Source organism: Dryobates pubescens, chromosome 20, assembly GCF_014839835.1.
Source record: "Dryobates pubescens isolate bDryPub1 chromosome 20, bDryPub1.pri, whole genome shotgun sequence".
NCBI classification, from domain to species: Eukaryota; Metazoa; Chordata; class Aves; order Piciformes; family Picidae; genus Dryobates; species Dryobates pubescens.
Genome location: NC_071631.1, coordinates 4,774,286 through 4,793,198, shown reverse-complemented (window position 1 = coordinate 4,793,198; position 18,913 = coordinate 4,774,286). Strand labels below are relative to the sequence as shown.

Sequence of the window (18,913 nt, the reverse complement as noted above, 5' to 3'; positions counted from 1 at the left end):
GGCCCCCTGGCTGGGCAGGGTGGTTCCAGGGGTGATGGGTCCCCTCCTCACCCTGGCTGTCCTCCTCAGGAGCTGTACTACGAGGACCGCCACTACCACGAGCACTGCTTCCGCTGCTTCCGCTGCGACCGTTCCCTGGCCGATGAGCCCTTCACCTGCCAGGGCCAGGAGCTGCTCTGCAACGACTGCTACTGCAGCGAGTTCTCCTCCAAATGCGTTGCCTGCGACAAGACAGTCATGCCAGGTAGGAACTGCCAGGCTCAAGTGCTGCAGCTTCTGGTGCAGGTGGAAGCAAGGAGGAGAGCTGAGCTTCTGCTTTCCTGCCCCACCGTCATTGCGTGGAGTGGGATTGGCACTTTTCTTGTTTGGGAAGTCAGCAGGATCCTGAGCTGTGATCACCACAGCAGCCCTGTCTGTCTGTTCCCCCCTTCTGTGGAGAAGTGAGCTAGGGAGGAGATCACAGAGGGTTTCCTGGGCATTTTGTGCCAACAAGAAATGAGGGAATGATGGAAGGTGTGTGAGCGTCTCTGGAGATGGCCTGAGGCAAAGGAGTGTCTTTGTTTGGCCATTCTGGCACCGTCTTCAGACGTAGGTTTCAACAGGTTCTTTACTTAGCCTGTGTGCCAGTGCTGGGGGCATGTTCCTGCAGCCCTCCCCATGCAGCCCTCTCCAGCTGCCTGCAGCCCTGTGCTGCCATGGGGAGGGCAGGCACAGAGCCTGGTGTGCAGGACCATGGTTTATCCTGCACAGCCTCCCTTGTCCACTCCTGTCACTGTGAATGCCTCTCTCTGCAGGGTCCCGTAAGCTGGAGTACAATGGGCAGACTTGGCACGAGCACTGCTTCATATGCAGCAGCTGCCAGCAGCCCATCGGGTCTCAGTCCTTCATCCCAGACAAGAAGGATTATTACTGTGTCCCCTGCTATGAGAGCAAGTTCGCGCCGCGCTGCACTCGCTGCAAAAAGGTACACGTGGCCTGACAGCCCAAAGCCCCTCAGTTCTCTGGCCCAGGGACATGTTCCTACTTCTGTCCGAGCCCCACCAGAGAAGGGTTCGGGTGCCAGCACCCCAGCCAGCAGCTGGTTGTGCGCTGCAGCCTGTTCCCTGTGCCCAGGTGTCACCAGCGTGCTCTCTTCCTGCAGACCCTGACCAAGGGAGGAGTGACTTACCGGGATGAGCCCTGGCACAAGGAGTGCTTCGTCTGCACAGGCTGCAAGACGCCCCTGGCTGGCCAGCAGTTCACCTCCCAGGATGATAACCCATACTGTGTCAAGTGCTTTGGGAATCTCTATGCCAAGAAGTGCAGTGCTTGCACAAAGCCCATCACAGGTGAGCAGTGTTGGCTCAGTTACTGTGCACTTCTGCAGAGCAGGGCATGACCTACCTGCCCTGTTTGCAGGTGTGGTGACTTCTCTGGGTACAGCTGCCCTCTTGAGTGTGACCCAGGCCCTTATGATACTTGGACACGTCTCAACCAGGCAGGTTTGCTCAAGTGTTTCCAGGCACTTCAGGCCTCCCAGGGACAAATGCTGAGGAGTGCAAGGTGCCCTCAGGCATGTCCCCCACTGAAATACCCTCAAGGGACCCAATGAGAGAGGATCTCTTTGTCATAGTGGTCCTAAGGGCACATTCATGCCTTCATCTGCATCTTCCAAAGCAGTGAACTTGAGAAGAATTCCTTCTGCCCAGCAGTAAAGGCTCCCAGAATGACCCATCACAGCGTGATCTCCTGTCTCTGGCTTGCCTGGCTTGAGGCTGGTTGCCACATTCTGTGGAAAGATTGCTCCCAGACAGGGAAAGCTGGACTTCCAGCCATAGCTGGAGCAACAACTGCTGCAGGGGAGTCTGGACCGGTTATACCTGCCTAAGACAGGGGAAACAGGGGGTCCTCTTCTGTAGAAAGCCTGAGGTGGTCAGGCCTCCTTCCTGTCCTCCCCCACTTGACCTTTCCCTTTGCAGCCTGCGTCTCTTGCTGCTGGGGAGGCAGGCAGAGCTGTGAATCAGCTCTGGTGACTCAGAGGATGACTCCAGCTGAGGACAGGGCAGCTTCTGGGCACCCCACTTCCCGTCTGGTCCTTATCAGGTTGTCACAGTACATGGGAGAAGGGTGTCACAGCCTACAAGTCCAGGCACTGCTGGCAGAGGAAGGAAGCTGCCTGTGGAGCCTCTGCAAAAGCCCAGGCCTGGGCTGGTGGCAGGAGGGCTCTTCCCAGGATTTCACTACCACTGTCCCTGGAAAGAGCTGCTCCAGGCACTGCTGCCAGGACCTCCCCTCCTGACAAGCCTGTTCCTCCACTCTGATGGTACAGCTCTGTTCCTGCTCCTCTTTGGGGAGAAAATGGTGATTGTGGTCTGAGGATCTCAACCCTGCAAAATTCAGTGTGAGATCATTTTGCTCCTCTCCCCACCGAGAGTGGAGATCTGATACTGGGTGCGTTGGGTCCTGCAGAGCAGCACTGCCTGTGAAGATCTGACACAGAGACGAGCAGGCCAAGGCTCAGTCTGTTTGGGAAGCTTGTCCCTGTTTCCCCAGGGATTCTGACACTCCCCTTTGTCCCTCCTGCAGGCTTTGGCGGTGGTAAATATGTCTCCTTTGAGGACCGTCACTGGCACCACAACTGCTTTAACTGCGCCCGCTGCAACACCTCGCTGGTGGGGAAAGGCTTCATCCCCGACAACGAGGAGATCCTCTGCCGCGACTGCAGCAGCGACCTATGAGCCCCCGCGGGCACCGTGGGCCGGGGGCTTTCTCTGTTCTTCAGGTCTTTGTGCCAGACACCCAACAACGTTTCAGGGGCAGGGCACAAGGCACAGGAGATGGGGGCTGCCCCTGAACCGCAGTGTCGGGGGTCCCTGTGCCGCTCCCTGAAGGCTAGAGGATGCTATGCTGTGGCTCTGTGCGGAGTCAAAGCTGAATAAAGTTGAAAAAGGAGCTTTAAGACACCCCCCACTCCCCACCCCCCCATTATTTACTCTTTCCTTTTGCTTCCTGTCTGACACGGCACGAGCTGAGCGCAGGGCCCCAGCCGAACAAAGGGTAGCAGCAGCGGCTTCAGCGTTGGGTGGCTGGATCTGCACGCTGGCAGCATGTTCCTGCTCTGCAGCACAGTGCTGACTTCTTGCCCCTGTGTGCTTTCCTTGCTCTGTGTGATAGAAGGCAGCAGCTCCTGGTTGTGTGGCTTGGCTATGCTGGCCTGTGGAGCAGATGGCTTTGCAGCACAGCCTTCCTGTATTTGTGGCAGGCCTGTGGTAACCTGGGCATGAAGGGCACTCTCTGGCCTGTTTGGGGAGTCTGGGAACAGCAGACTGGAGCAGGGCCAGGAGAAGAGCATGTGTCCTGCCAGATGGGATCTGTCTCCAGGTTTTTATTGCCACCTTGCCATTTGCAGGCCAGACCCTTTGCTCTGCATGTCTCTGTGGATGAGGAGCTCAGTTCATGCACAGGTGGCTGTTAGCCTGCTGGTGGTCCCCCCTGAGATGTGCCTGGTGAAGCCCCAGAGAGGGGTATGCTGAAGGCTGAGAGCCCCAAGGCCTTTGCTCCTGCTCCATCCCTCTCGTGGGGGGCTGCCTCCCTGAGCCCAGCTCCCAGTGGCACCAGTAACTCACCAGACCACCCCTTAACTCGGGGTGAGGAAGCTTGTCCTGCAGGCTCTGGGACAGGAAGGTCAGCAGAGTACAGGGCTCCAGCAAAAAGATCAGCTGAGGGTGCAGTTGGGGTGTCCACAGCTTGCTCCTACCAGGGCTGAGCGTACCTGCTGCCGGCAGCTGCCCCCAGACACACTCATCCCTCTCTGTGTCCCAAATGAGAACCAAAGCAAAGGTGGCACTCAGGCTGCCCTGAGGAAGGGCTTTGCATGTCCCAGCTCCCTAGTGTTGCAAAATGGGACGTCTTGAGCTATCCCAGACTCGCACAAGGGCTTGAGCCATCCTTGCCTGATGCTGAGCTGGCCCTGAGGCCCCTCTGCAGGGGGATGTTCATGCCTGCCTTGTCTCTACATCCTTTCTTGCTGGGGCACATATGTTGACTCTGCTTTCCTGCTCAGACACCAACTTGCTTTCTGAAAGCATCTTGTGTTTCTTTTGTACTCTTTTGTCATGAAATCTGTCATTTTGTAACCAACTGCAGGATGATGAAGGGGCTCCCCCTTTTCCCCTCTCCTCCCCGCTTCCTCCCCCAGCTTTACTTAAGAACAGAGAGTGTTATGCATGTTGAAGTGTTATTGACTCTGTATGCAGATCCTGGTTGAACCCTCATTTGAAAGCTTTGATGCAGGCAAATCAGAGTTTGTGTGTTTGCTGTTCTGAGGAGCTTGGACCAGTCTCTAGAAGGAAGTGTCCTAAACCTCAGCCCCCCCTGTATTTCCTACGGTTTTATATAATAAACCGTTTCAGTGACACTTGGCTCTCTCCTGAGTTTCTCCAACAGCCGGCAGGGGGTAGGGTGCTGTCCAAGTCGGTGCCGTGGCTCCATGCTCAGCCTGGTTCTTGCTCCAGTACCCGCAGGGCTCCTACCTCCGGAGCCCTCCAGCATTAGCTGGACCAGTCCCGCGGGTTATGGCAGAGCAGCGGTTGCTCCAGGCTCCTGCTGTGGGGATGCAGTAGGTTCCTGATGCCAGGGGCTGTCTGTCCGTGCTTGCTGTCTGTCCGGGCCGACCGTCGTGCAGGACAAGCCCGAGCAGGGCTCAGCCGCTGCCTCCGGGCTGGCTGTGCGGCAGGTTCTGTGGCTGCCGGGCTGCTGCTGTGCTGCGGGAGCAGATGGGGATCGCTGTGATGCCCGCTGGCCGCCCGCTGGTCGCCTTCCTCCCGTGATGCGTCGTCCACACTCCACACAGGTGGGCTTTTGGGAGGAGGTTTTCATGGGGAAGCTGCTGTGGTCTCCAGTGCGGTCTCCTGCCGGGGCAGTGCATGCTCGTTGCTCACTGCTATCTGCTGGGAGCCGTTTATCCCCCCCACATCTGAAACTATTTTCCACAGATTCCTTTACATTTACTAACAGCTGCCACAACTTCCTCTGGGCTTGCCTGCTCTGGCCCCCAGCCCCCCGCTCCATTCCCCTGCACAGTTCCTGGGCTGGGTGCTGCTGGGGCTGCCCGCAGGGCCGTGTGAGACCTTGGAAGGGGTTCTCTGCGGGCACATTCCTGGCTCCCTCTGAGGCTCCTGCTCTGGCAAGGCTTTGCAAGAAAGATTTTCGTTGCTGTTGCTGCCCTGTGACCTGCACCGGGCTCTGGTTTTGCTGTTGCTCGGCCCCAAAGGCTAAGTAAGCAGCTGCAGCCCGGGAGGTTTCAGCCGAGCCTGTCCTCCAGCAGAAGCTCCACAAGCCCTTGTTTCTGCAGCGCTGTTTCCAGGGATTAACCACAAAAGGTTTCTGTACAAAGGGCCCCCGGGCTCCTCTTTCAGCCAGCCTCAAGAGCCTCACGTTTTTAGCCAAAAAAGGAAATGACCCAGCTGCACGTAGCCCGGGAACATCTGGATTTTATCCCTGTCATGAATGGGTCATGGCTGTGCACAGCCCAGTGCCTGATTTACGGGAGGGGGAGGCTGATGTCATGCACAAACATCCCCCGAGACTCCCGGAGTGCGGGTCTAAAACAGTCATGAAAATATCAGAAAGCAGAGAGGAGCAGTGCAGGGGGGCCGGGGGTGTTGCACGGGGTGAGGGGGGAGCAGGGAAACTGGCTGTGAGGCCAGGGCAGCTCTACGGTGCGGAGGGAGGCCCTGGCATTAACCAAATGTGCCCACCCTGCCACACCTGCCCTGCAGGACCCCGGCAGGGAGTGTACTTGCAACTCCCATGGGCAGAGCCAGGGCCAAGCTGCTGCCTGCAGAGGGCCCAGCAAGGTGCCCCTGAAGGGCTGCTGGCCCTGGGCTGGGGCAATTGCTAGGGTGAGAGCAGGGCCCTGCCAGGGGCTAGCCGATGCAGCTGCAGGGGTGAGGACAGGGTTAGGGACACGGTGCTCCTCAGTGCCTGGAAGCAACCTTCTGCCACAGTGCAGGGCACCAGCAGCTCAGCTCAACAGTGACAGCAGCTGCTCACCGCCGGGCATGCAGCAGTGCCAGTGCTGGGCACATGCCGGCCGCATGCTTCCTCTTCTGGAGATGGACGTGGCTGCTCCTGGCTCGGGCTCGCTGCAGGCAGCAGTTTCAACTCCCAGAGGTTTGTTCTCTTTCCAGCCAGAGTTTCCCCAGGAGAGCTGAGCCATGGGTGTGTTGGGCACAGTCTGTGCAGGAGTGATGTGTGTGGGTGTCCCGGAGCTGCTGGGAGCTGCATGGATGGAGGAACTCTGCCTGCCAGTGGGGCAGGAGGGAAGGGCCAGTTCCAGCTGCCTGCTGCCATTTGCCCCTTCTCCAGCTGCTCAAAGGTCCACATAGCCAGTATGTGGAGCCTTGGCTGAGCTCCCCAAACCAAGCACAGACCTGCCATGGCTGCTCCTGCATCACACCAAGTGACTGGTCAGGAGGTGTTGGGTGAAGCCAGAGGGTTGGGCTTGGCCCCACAGTGGTAACAGGCAGGTCTCCAGGGCTAGTGGGAGAGCTGCTGTAAAAGGGTGAAGAGCTCTCCTTTGTGATAGTGTTAGATGGGAATGTGGTTATAGCCAGGCTGAACCCTGCAGGCATCCCATGAATACTCCCCCAGGTCTTTTTTATTGTCCCTTTGTTCCCACCCAGTCAGGGCAGTGCCTAGTGAAGGTCCTGGGGAGGTGGGGAAGGAGCAGTAGCTCAGCATAGCTTGGCTTGTTCCCATGATCCCACCTTTCCTTCTAGGAAAACTGATAGCCCTCCTTGATCTGCCCCACAACCATCTGCACAAAGGCTGCTGCTGTGGCACATGGCACCAAGGGGCTGCACTGTTGTCCCAGGGCCACAAGGCACCTCCTGGAGCAGCCTTCTCCCACTAGAGCAAACCTTCTTCCACTGTGCTGCCATCAAGGGTGTGAGGAGGAAGGCCACGCAGGGGTGGTCTCATCCCACCTCAACCCTCATAACACCCAAAATAAAGAATCTGGACAGGACAGTGATAGATTTCAACTCTTTCTCTTTACAGGGATGAAGTCTCATGAAAGGGGAAATGGAAGAACACTAAGTTCAGAATCTTAGCTGTGTTTTTATGAGAGGCATTGCATGAGGAAGAAATTATGTGCTTTGGGGCAGGCTGTCGTGCAAGGGAGTGCTTGAGGACAATAGTCTTACCTTCAGTATCATTCTCTCCTCAGTGAATGGCTGTTCCCAGAGCAGAGTCAATGTTTGTCTGCCATAATTAAGCCAATTTTTGTGTTTCTGTTGCTTTTGGCTTGAAGTAATTTACCATGCATTGTAGAAAAAGATGAATAATTTATTTGTGAGTTAAAATTTAATTACAGCTTTGCATTTGGCAAAGTGGGGGCAAAGCACTGGCACAATCTCTCCTCGGGATTTAGGGTGGATCTGAAGAAGGCAATTAAAATCCAAATGAAAGTGGAAGGTTGCAGCCACCATTTCTGTGGGAGGACTTCCACCAGGATCATGACAGTCAAGCACAGTCATGTTGTTGAAGCTTGTTAGGCAACAAATGTCTGCACTTCCCAGGCACTGAGGGCAACAGCTCTGACCTGTGGGAGCCAGCACGGGTTGTGCACCAGATCCAACATGCTGATTCCTTTCAGGCATGTTCCAGGTCAGACTCTGATTCATGGCCATGTAACGCTGCTGGAGCCTGTCAGCCCTGACAGCTGCTGGTGTCCTACCTGCAGGCAAGGGGAAGGTGCAAGGTGCTGACCATGGGCAGGCACTCACCCACCCACCCACCCACCCTGATGGAGCTCTGGGTCTGGCCAATGCATCCCCCTGTGGCCTCAGCAGTGAGGGGGACACTGTGTGCCACCAGGTGTATGCCAAAGTGGGACGTTGAGCCTGTTAATAACAGTGCTGGTGGGAAATGGTGGGAAAAGGGGTGCCAGGAAGCCTTGCAAGCCCTTCTGCAGGCTCTGGTGTCCAGATTCTGTCCAGGTCATGCTGTCAGCACCTTTGGTTTTGTTGTTGTTTTTCTGGCACTTGTGCAATGATCTGTCTGTCCCTGGCAACGGCAGGGCTAAGGAGCTGCACCGAGACCACAGAAATGCCAGGGACCTGCTCTAAGGAGGCTCCATCTCCTCAGGCCTCCGCTGCCCTGGGCTTTGGATCCCCCAGCTCCTCTGACCCAGCCTGGGTCTGCAGTGTGTCCGGTGGATACCACCGAAATCTTCAGGCTCGGGAAACCCACACTCTGCTGGCCTCAGCCCTGCTGCTGCTTGCTTGCGTGGGCAGAGAACAAGCAGCAGCTCCTGCGGGGCACTGCCGACTTGACAGCCCGCGCCATCTGCATGGAGCAGGCATGTGTCACCCGGCCACGGCCGAGCAGCGCCCCGCGGCACGGGGCCGGTTCTCCACGTGCCGGTGGACACCCCAGAGCCCCCCGCGCCGGCGGCCTTCGTTCAGCAGCCGCAGCGCTGGCAGGGACTCACGCCAGGCCGCGCTGCCGGAGCGCAGCACCGCGCAGGGCTAGGGATGGGCAATGACGCCCAGGGCTCATCATGAGGGTCCCCGGAGGAGCCGCGAGGAGCCGGCCCGGTCCCGCCCGGGGGATGGGGACCCGCCGGCCCGAGATGGCCCCGAGCCGCAGGGGCACGGCCAGGCCAGAGCCGACTCTGCAGGCCGTGCACTGCGGCTCGACGCCGACACCGACCCCAGAACTGGCGCATCGCCTTCGACACCAGACACCGAGGCTGCCCCCGCCTCGCTACATCCCCGCTCGGCGGAACCTCTCCGCCCGGCGCGGAGCTGGGCCGGAGCCTTCCCACAGGACACAGGCCGGGCCGGAGCCTTCCGGCGAGGCACAGGCGGGACCGGAAGTGAAGAGCGGCGGCTTCCGGCGGAGCGCGGGAGGATGGAGACCATCCTGGAGCAGCAGCGGCGGTATCATGAGGAGCGGGAGCGGCTCATGGACGTGATGGTGAAGGAGATGCTCACCAAGAAGTCCACGGTGAGCCCGGGGCCGCGGGGACGGGGGAAGGATGGCGGCGGCCTAGGCCCTCACTCGGACTAACTCTGCGCTTCTTCCCGTAGCTGCGCGACCAGATCAACTCAGACCACCGGACGCGGGCCATGCAGGACGTGAGTGCACCGGGAGCGGGGCAGGGTGGGCGGCGGCCCCGGCAGGCATAGAGTGGGCCCCGTGGGTGTCCCCGCGCCGCGGGACAGCGCGGGGCAGGCCAGGCCTCTGCCTAGTGCTGCTGGAGTGCCCGGCGCTGAGCGGGTCTTGGCCCTGATAACGTCCTGTGGCGTTTGGGGCTTTCTCTTGTTTTCTTAGAGGTACATGGAAGTGAGCGGCAACCTGAGAGACCTGTACGATGACAAGGACGGGTAAGTGCTTATACAAACACCTCTGCTGCAGGTCCTCTGGGATTTCTGCAAAATGTAGAATCATAGAATTGTTAGGTTCCAACCCCCCTTCCATGAGCAAGGACACCTCACACTGGATCAGGTTCTGCACATGCTAGATGTGTTCTGCAGGTGAAGAACTCGGGGGTGGGTCTTTTTCATCAATTGTTAATATGTGAGAAGCCAGGCAGCAGTGTGAGACCAGGAATAAGTATCCTGGAGCATGAGCCAGGTTACACACTGGACACATGCACGCTGGGTGTACACTGTTGTTTTCTTGGAAGCCCTGAGTTGCCTTGAAGGTTTCCAAGTGGAGACCACAGCTTGTGATCCACAACCTCAAAAGTGAGAGTCTGGTGGGTGGTGAGCTCTGATGTGTTGGTCTGAGGGTTTGCAGTCAGTCTTACCAGAGCTTCATGTGATCAAAATGCAGCACTGGACCTGGAAAAGGCTGTATTAGTGCCAACTGTTTCTCCTTCCCATTTTCATGACCTTGTAGCTTGAGGAAGGAAGAGCTCAGTGCCATCTCGGGGCCAAATGAATTTGCAGAATTCTACAACAGACTGAAGCAAATTAAGGAGTTTCACCGGAAGCACCCCAATGAGGTCAGTAGTTATCTGCTTCACAGGAACTGGTGATTTGTGGCCTACTGGGTCTCATCTCTAGCAATTAACAGACTTCTCCCCTCCCCCCAGTTTTATTGCCTTAGTATACAAATACTAAATACACTAAATCTTCACTTAAGAAGAGGTGTCTGTGGTTAGGTGGTGTGTCAGAGGCTGCTTGTCAGCTTCTGTGGGAGTGATGTGGGCAGGAGAAGACATGAGGTGCTGATGGTGTTCTCTGCTCACAGCTAAGGGACAGCTGAGCTGGTGTCTGGTTTTGCCTTTCTTCTGCTGGCCAAAGTCAGACTTGTGCAAAATGAATGGTGAAGCAATGTTTTGGCAACCTTTCCAGCTGCTGGCCTTACTGTTTGCAGTTGCTTTATTGTGATTGTGTATTAATTATTCTGGGACGTGAGCTGAAGTAGTAATTCCTTGTGTGATTTTTGTCTGTCCTTGAAGATCTGTGTTCCAATGTCAGTGGAGTTTGAGGAACTGCTGAAAGCCAGAGACAACCCAAGTGAAGAAGCTCAGAGTAAGTTTGGAGTTTTTCTCTGAGGCCAGTTGAAGTGAAAATGCAGTGCTTTCTTCAGTGGTTTGCATGTCTCAGAGTTCTGCTTACCTTTGACTAACTTCTGACAGTTGCTCTTGGAATCATAGAATCAGAATTGTTAGGGTTGGAAGGGACCTCAAGGATCATCTACTTCCAACCCCCCTGCCACGGGCAGGGACACCTCGCACTAGATCAGGTTGCTCACAGCCACATCCAGCCTGGCTGCAAAAACCTCCAGGGATGAGGCTTCCACCACCTCCCTGGGCAACCTCTTCCCTCATAGTGAAGAACTTCTCCCTAACATCCAATTTGAATCTACCCATTTCTACTTTTTTTCCATTCCCCCTAGTCCTATCACTCCCTGACACCCTAAACAGTCCCTCTCCAGCTTTCTTGTGTCATTCAAATTCTTCTGAAATGAATTCTGCAGCCCCTGGGAGATTCCACAGTAGTGGTGCCTTTCCCAAGGCCTGCTCTGGCGTGCTCACACAGGGGAGCATTCAGATGTATCCCACCTGTGTCGTTAACATCTTCATTTAGCATGTGAAGCCAGTGAAGGCTTTTCAAATTCTGAAGCATATGTGTTATAAGTAGGGGAGGTTAAGCTCATACTAAAGCTCTTCTTGATCATTCCTACAGATCTGGTGGAGTTCACAGATGAGGAAGGGTATGGGCGGTACTTGGACCTTCATGACTGTTATCTCAAGTACATTAATCTCAAGTCATCAGAGGTAAGTGGCCCCTTGTGTTTGGGCAACTTCAGTGCTTAAGGCTGAGGGGTTTTGGGGCTTTTTTTGGTAGGTTCATGATTGATTGGGGTTTTTTTCTTGTGTGAAGTTTATTTCTAGATAGCTATTTCAGAGTCACTTCGTTGCACAGGGAGCTTGACAGCATCTGAATTCCCAATGCTGTTTTTGACTCTCCTCTTGGTCTCCTCAGCCGAGACCTCTCTGTCCTAAATCCTGTTTCCTGCAGAGTGTCAGTGCAGAGAACCTGAGTGGTGGCATGAGCTGGTGCCTGTCTTCTGGTCTGGGAGCTGGGGGTTAATTTGACTGCATGTGTCTAAAGTCTGACTCAAGGCTTTTCCATCCTTAGAAACTGGACTACATCACCTACTTATCCACATTTGACCAGCTCTTTGATATTCCCAAGGAGAGGAAAAATGCTGAATATAAGAGGTGAGCCTTTTTGCCTGCCTGCTTCTTTAACAATAGTTGATGAGGAGGAATTTGCTTCCTAAGTGCAGAGCTGCTAAGAGCAGCTAACAGTCAAAGTAAAACCTGTGTACCCTGGGTCAGTGAGCTTTACTAACTCAGCTTCCTGAGCCCTGAGATGACACACAGCTCAGCAGGAGTGTGAAAGCCACTTCCTACTCTGTGGAAGGACCTTACTTTGTCCTTGTAACTGCTGCATCTGGAAACTGTGTTGGAAACTCACAGTCTTGATGACTTCCCTTTGGAGAGCTAGAGGCTAATTGCGTTCCAGAAGTGTGGTTAGAGAAACACCTTAGTTGGTGTTGAATTGCCTGTGCTTATTTCTCTGCTAGGTACCTTGAAATGCTTCTTGAGTACCTGCAGGATTACACAGACCGAGTGAAGCCCTTACTGGACCAGAATGAACTTTTTGGGAAGATCCAGACAGAGTTTGAGAAGAAGTGGGAAAATGGAACCTTCCCTGGCTGGCCGGTGAGCAGTGGTGAAGCCCCTGGGAGTGCTTCTGTGTTTGTGAAGGGCTTTCTGTGAAGCCTTTGGGTGAAGTCACCTCTGAGGTGATGTTTCAGCAGCATGGGATGCAGTTATGTATCACAGGGATGCAGTTTAAGTTGAATCTGAGAACCAAGTAACCCTTTTGAAATTGGCCTTTTATAGGTTTATTTATTTTGGATCTTTCCCATTGTTCCTTTGCCCAGTTTAGTGAGAGACTCTTTCTCTGTGAACTGTCCTGCTCTTGGGGCTGGGATGTTGTATTGTATTGTATGAGGTGCTGCAGGATGTCACAAAGATCTTGTGTGTGTTTTTTCTTGACAGAAAGAAACCAGCAGTGCACTCACTCATGCTGGAGCCCACCTGGACCTCTCAGCGTTTTCCTCTTGGGAGGTAATGCTCTCAGTGCTCTGCTCTTAGTGCTGAGTGTCAACAGCCAGGAGCTTAATCATTTTGTTCTTTCAATAACTGCATTTCCTCTGCTTTTGTCTCTGGCTCTGTGCTCTCTGGATAAAACTGATTCTGCTGGTGACTTAATTTCTCCCCATTCCTTATTTTTAGCAGGGAGTAGTGCAACCTTGACAAACCTTTCTTTAATGCTGTTCATTTTTTCTAATGAGTTAAAGTGGACATACATCTATATTGTATTTGTTTCATAGCTCCTCCCTTACTGTGGTTTGCTTTAATTGAACAGGAATTGGCCTCCCTGGGACTGGACAGGTTAAAATCAGCTTTGCTGGCCCTGGGACTAAAATGTGGCGGGTAAGATGCCATCTTCTTACAGTTCCTTTTAAGTTCTTGAGGTCTTCCTGGCTTGAATTCCTCTATGGAATACTTGCTTTGTCATCTCTATTTTACAAGAATTACCTTAATGATGTTTGAAAGACATTTTGTAGCACAAATTCAAACAGCTCTTGGGAGGTGTGACACTCTGGTTTGGACTCATCTCCTCCCTTCTTCTCCACAGGACTCTGGAGGAGCGTGCTCAGAGGCTTTTCAGCACTAAAGGCAAATCCCTGGAAGCACTGGATGCATCCTTGTTTGCTAAGAACCCAAAGACAAAAGGCAGCAAAAGGTGAGCTCCTAAAGGCCAGTCTGAGGTTGGTGGTGTTCTCATCTGAATGAGAATTGTTCTGTAGACATTGTTCTCATGCAGTTCTGACAGATTCTTTGAGCATTAGAAGCTTTTTGTGTTGGACCACATAGTCCTGAAGCAGATGGAAGGTCCCAGAGCTGGGCTCCTGTTCAGTTTACAGGAGCTGTTGTACACTTATCACGTGTCCTCAGGGTTTCAGAGCGCACAGGATGTTCACAGTTTGGGAATGGACTTCATGAAGTTTCTTTATCTGTTTCCAGAGACACTGAAAGAAATAAAGATCTTGCATTCCTGGAAGCTCAGATTTATGAATATGTGGAAGTTCTTGGGGTAAGGATTTTTATTTGGTCTTTGAGCTTCTAATTCCAGAGCTGTCAAATAGTGGCTGAAAGGTCATGCAGACCTTTACCCAGTGCTTTCATGTGCATATTCTCTTCAGGAAGCCTGGCTTGTCTTTTTTTGGTTTGTGGTTGGGGTTTTTTTTAATGTCTTGTCTTCTTTCTCTGGCTTATGCCTGTCACAGGGCATTGCAAACCTTTTCCTGCTTTGCCTTGACACTTTCCTTAAGTCCTTGCCTCTGTTTGGGTTGATTGCTCTTAGCAGGTGGCTGCTGCTGTTAGGTGTCACCTTGTAGGTGCTGATGGTAGCACAGTGGTTTCAGTCTTTGGAAGCAGCAAATGTTACACTAAAAACATAAGTTGTTAACAAAGTAAAATGAGAGTTCTTTTGTCACTGACATGTCCTGTGAACAATTCCCTCTCACTGCAGGAGCAGAGACATCTCACTCACGAGAACGTGCAGCGTAAGCAAGCGCGGACAGGGGAAGAGAGGGAGGAGGAGGAGGAAGAGCAGATAAGTGAGAGTGAGAGTGAAGATGAAGAAAATGAAATAATTTATAATCCTAAAAATCTGCCTCTTGGCTGGGATGGCAAGGTAAGGGTGATTGTCAGGTGTGGAGCAGTGGGAGCACTCCCTGACCCCATCTGCTCCTGTGCCTGACTCCAGCATTCAGCCTGACTCGTGTTTCTCTTTGCTCTTCAGCCCATCCCGTACTGGTTGTACAAACTCCATGGGTTGAACATCAACTACAACTGTGAGATCTGTGGTAACTACACCTACAGAGGGCCCAAGGCTTTCCAGCGTCACTTTGCAGTGAGTAAGGTTTTGCTACAAACTATCAGTTCGTGCTCAGAGATCTTTATCATCAGTCAGACACTGAGTGCCCGAGGGACAATGCTTCCTCTTCTGAACTGTGGATCTGGGCTGTACTGCAGGGCCCTGTGGTGGGAGCTGGACACGATGCAGGGCATGCCCAGATCTCTTCTGCCACTTGTTTGAACTTGTTGATCTCTTCTCCCTTCTTGTTTGAACACCAGTTCCAGTATCCAGGTCTGATGGGTGCACAGTGCATGTTGACTGCCAGCATGTTGTGACTGTGTCTAAAATACACACAAAATATTTTTACAGAGGTTCTTAGGCTGGGTATTGTGATAGGATTGGTTTCACTCTGTCCAGATGTTGAAGTCTCTTTAGCCAGGGCATTCCCCTTGTGCTCTGACCCCTTGCCTCTCTCTCCCCAGGAGTGGCGGCACGCTCATGGCATGAGGTGCTTGGGCATTCCCAACACAGCTCACTTTGCCAACGTCACCCAGATCGAGGACGCAGTCTCACGTAAGTGGTGGTGGCAGAGTGGGGAAGGAGTCATAAGAAGCCTCATAATAGCTCTCAGGAGAAATTTTTCTTGCATTATGAGCAGATTGGGGAAAGAGGGTAAAACACATGGTGCATGTGGGGTGATCTGAGGAAGAGCTCCCAGCTCCTTCTAAGGAAGGAGAGTGGCTTTTTGTCTTTGTGGGATACCTGCAGGAGTAGATGTTTGCAGGGACTGTGCCTTTCAGTGAAGCATGCAGAGGAATGATGAACTCACAATGGGTGTCAGATGCATTCCTGAGCTGCTAAGTGACAGGGTTAAAAAAAAAAAATCGCAGCTGTGGCTAGTTTAAAAACTGCTACTGGAAGAGAAACAGCATCAGATCCTGTGTGACTTTGTACTTACAGTGTGGGCAAAGCTGAAACAGCAGAAGGCTTCAGAGAGGTGGCAGCCTGATACAGAGGTAAGACCTTCTAGAGCACTGGACTCTTGTGCATGTGGGAGTCCCCCCATGCCTCACATGAGCTGTCTGGCTCTGACATGAGAATTCCTGAGGGAATCCCCAGTGCTGGAGGTACATCAGGAAGCTGCAGTGCTGGTTGTGTGGCTCCTGCTCATGGTGGTGTGAGAAAAGCACTTCTTGTGCTGTGCTGGCAAGCAGCTCTGATGGGACAGATCAGCTCTTGTGTAAGGATCTTCTCACAGGCTGCTTTACAGCACTGATGTCATCTTGGTGGGGAGGAAAAGGGGCTGTGGGGAGCAGGATGCTCACACCAAGGCCTTCTTGTGAACTTCTGCCTCTAAACATTGTTCCGCAGTGTGCAGGGCATCTGTGGGGGATGAATATAGCCTGTGGGGGATGAATAAAGCCTGTGGGGCAGCTGTGGATATCCTGGCTCTAAGCTCCTCTCATGGATAGATCACTGCAGACCTTTGTGTGGAGAGCTTCTTGGCAGGGTGGATGTTGTTTGGCAGTGGTGCTGGAGCTGAAAATGAAATGCTGTAGGACAACCTAAGTCAGGCTGTATCCAGGTGTCTCTAAAACTGTTCATTCTGTTCTAGGAGGAATATGAGGATTCCAGTGGGAATGTGGTGAATAAAAAGACCTATGAAGACCTGAAACGCCAAGGGCTGCTGTAGTGTCTCCCAAGTGAAGGATTTCAGCCCTGAAAAGCAGGAGGAGTGCCAGCAGCTCTGACTTCCCTTCAGTTTCTGGATTTTTGTATGTGCATGAGTATAGATTTCAAGGATACTTTATAGAGTCCATTTTTAGTGAGCCCCTTGTGAAAAGCAGACTTGTGAGGTTATTTTATATGAAAAGAAAAACCCCCATGACAAATAAAACTGATTTTAATTCAGGAAGCGCTGCCAAGTTTGTCTCCTTCACTGGGCTGGAAGGAAGGGGGTTGGTTACGGTGTCCTCTGAACGCTTTGTATGCAGTCTGTGCTGTCAGAAACCCACCTGACCCTCTTCTGGTGGAGTTTCATTTTGGCATGGAGCTGTGTGACATCTCTACCTCCACAGCAGGGCTGTTTGCATCTCCAGATGCTGCAGAGCAGCAGGTGACAAACGCTTCCCCTGGGTGCTGGCTTGCGCAGCCGGTGGTTGGCAGGGGTGGGGCTGGTTGCTGGCCCCAGGGCTCAGGCTGGTGCCCGGTTGCTGTTGGTGCTTGGCTGCACTGCTGGCAGTGGCTCCAGGCTTCGGGGAGCAGGAAAGGGTGAGTCAGTGCTGTGGGCTCCTTCCCTACTCTGGGAATGTTCTCCTTGGGTCAGGGCTTTGTCTGGTGGGGGTCTGCTCCTGGCCTGCCCCAGAGCTGGGCTGTGTGGGAGTGGTACGCTGCTCAGCACCATCGTCCCAGCCTGCTCTGGGTGGTGGCTGCTCTGGTTTGGAAGGTGAGAGAGATGTCATACTGAGTTGTCTCTTTCACACTGAGTGGCCTCTGGTCGCTACACAAACTTCAGCCCTTCTGGTCCTTGGGGAGTGCCCCCTGGGACTTGGTTATGCGGACTCCAGCCCATGGAGGTGCAGCTGCCCTGGGCTGGCAGGGAGGGCAGACACACAGCGATGGGCAGGTGGGAAGGACATGAGTGTTTATTGTGAGCTAACAGAAATGTTCGAGTGTTGGCAGCAGGATGGCTTTGTGATCCAGAGCACTTCCACCTCTAGCTAGGGAAAGCTATAAATGTTCCTGTTCCATATGAGCTATGTGTCAGCACTAACAGGGCTGTGTTTTGCTCTTAGCCAGGTCCTGAGGGCCTGTCTTGTCAGCATGTCTGGAAATGAGCATTTTTCATGCCAGACTTTGTCCATCCACAGCAAGACCTGATGTGCAGGGTCTCTCTTGCTGCCCTCAGCTCTGAGGGCTGGGAGGCTTGGGTCCTACTGCGATGGGTGCTGCTGCTGGTGGGTCAGATCTCCATCTGTAACAGCACCAGCAAACAGCTGTGTAGTGCCAAGGGTCACCTATAATCACTCTGCCACTGTGCAGCTGTCACAGCTTCACACATGCTGGAGGATAACCACCGCAGCAGCAGCATGGGGCTCCTGGGGGCCTCCTGCTCTGTGCCCCTGGGACCTGTTAGCAACTGCGGCAGCATCAGCGGCACTGGAGTCTCTTAAGAGGGAGCAATTTGGCCTCCTGGGGCTGCCCTCTTGGCTGTTAGCATCAGAGCTGGAGCTAGAGACTGTGCTGGGCTGAACTGCTGAGGAGAGGCACCCAGCTCTCAGGAGTGGGCACTCAGCACTGCTGGGCTCTGAAGCTGTATTGGCAGTTCCATGCTGGTGGCTCAGCAGGCCCAGCTTGGGATAGGCAGCTCCCAGGCCCCTTCTGCACTTGTTCAGTCACCTGCTGCTGCTGTTGTGGCTGGAAGGACCTGGGTGTTGCTCCCCAAATTCCAGGCAAGCACAGTTACAAGGGTGCTGGACTACCTGGTTACTTACATGTCAGATAACTTCTGGGTTGAGAGTCTGTTGAGATAGCCTGGACTGCACTTCTCAGTACGTCCTGCCACTGCAGAGACCACAACTGAACAGCCTGGGTTTCTCTGGTGTGCCATGGTGGCCAGGAATAAAGGCTGCAGAATTTCACAGAATCATAGAATTGTTAGGGTTGGAAGGGACCTCAATGGATTGTCTAGTTTCAACCCCCCTGCCATTTCCTAGGAGAAAGGTTTCTTACAAGGCAGCCTCAGCAGGAAAAGTCTCTTATGCAACTTGTCCTGATGTTGTTTCTGCCACCTGCTCCAGAGCTGTGTGCCAGGCAGTGCTGCGGTGCCTGGGGCAGCAACCACCAGACTGTCCCCTCCTGCTGCCCAGCTCTGACTGTGTCTCCTCCTGCCAGGTTCTGGTGGATGAAGATGGCAGATCAGCGACAGCTGGCACTCCCTGCTCGAGGTAAGGAGGGATCTGCTGCAGCATGGAGAGCAGTGGCTGTCCCATCATGCCCAGGATGTCCCTCCCTGCCCTAGCTTTTGGAGACTGTGCCAGAGGCTCTCTGGTGCAAGGGGTGGCCACTGGTCCTTAAGGCTCTGGGCAGCTTGGGGGGGGATCTTTCTGCAGCAGGGCTGATACCCTGCAGCCTGTGTGGGCCCCTGTCCTTACATGTGTCTGGGAGACTCCCTGCAACCTCTTTGAGGGCATCTGGCCACCACCCTGCTCCAGGGAGGCTGGAGGGAGCTGTGTTTGTTGTTCTGAGGGTGAGCTGCCTGGGCAGCTGGGAAGGCTCTTCAGGCTGTTGGTAAAGTGGATGGCAGACAGAGTGGTCTCAGTCGTCCCCACTCCATTCCAGGCTTGCTGCTCTGCATTTTGGCTCTGCACCTCTGCATCCAGGACCCTCTGGCCACAGCAGGTGAGCTCTGCACTCCAACAGAAACTGGGTAGCAGGGCAAAGGCAGCGTGGTGCAGTGGGGATTTTGT

At 53.9% G+C, this 18,913-nt stretch overlaps 2 protein-coding genes across 6 annotated transcripts in view; both read left to right on the top strand.

Annotated features, from left to right (window-relative positions):
- Positions 1 to 4,364, top strand: part of FHL3 (four and a half LIM domains 3) — a 29,513-nt gene extending 25,149 nt beyond the window's left edge. For all 5 annotated transcript variants that reach the window (XM_054170649.1, XM_054170651.1, XM_054170650.1 and 2 more), the window contains exons 3-6: positions 70 to 244; positions 795 to 964; positions 1,142 to 1,328; positions 2,566 to 4,364. In XM_054170649.1, the coding sequence (XP_054026624.1) occupies positions 70 to 244; positions 795 to 964; positions 1,142 to 1,328; positions 2,566 to 2,717 (684 nt within the window). In that variant the 3' untranslated portion in view covers positions 2,718 to 4,364. The remainder of the gene's footprint in view (positions 1 to 69; positions 245 to 794; positions 965 to 1,141; positions 1,329 to 2,565) is intronic.
- Positions 4,365 to 8,857: 4,493 nt separating this feature from the next.
- Positions 8,858 to 16,368, top strand: SF3A3 (splicing factor 3a subunit 3). Its single transcript, XM_054170945.1, has 17 exons — positions 8,858 to 8,994; positions 9,078 to 9,125; positions 9,322 to 9,374; positions 9,892 to 9,997; positions 10,457 to 10,529; positions 11,187 to 11,278; positions 11,643 to 11,725; positions 12,094 to 12,232; positions 12,575 to 12,643; positions 12,945 to 13,012; positions 13,218 to 13,325; positions 13,607 to 13,676; positions 14,115 to 14,279; positions 14,388 to 14,498; positions 14,927 to 15,017; positions 15,405 to 15,460; positions 16,060 to 16,368. Exons 1-17 carry the CDS (start codon positions 8,899 to 8,901, stop codon positions 16,135 to 16,137), a joined length of 1,506 nt encoding a protein of 501 aa, XP_054026920.1. The 5' UTR covers positions 8,858 to 8,898; the 3' UTR covers positions 16,138 to 16,368.
- Positions 16,369 to 18,913: the final 2,545 nt, after the last annotated feature.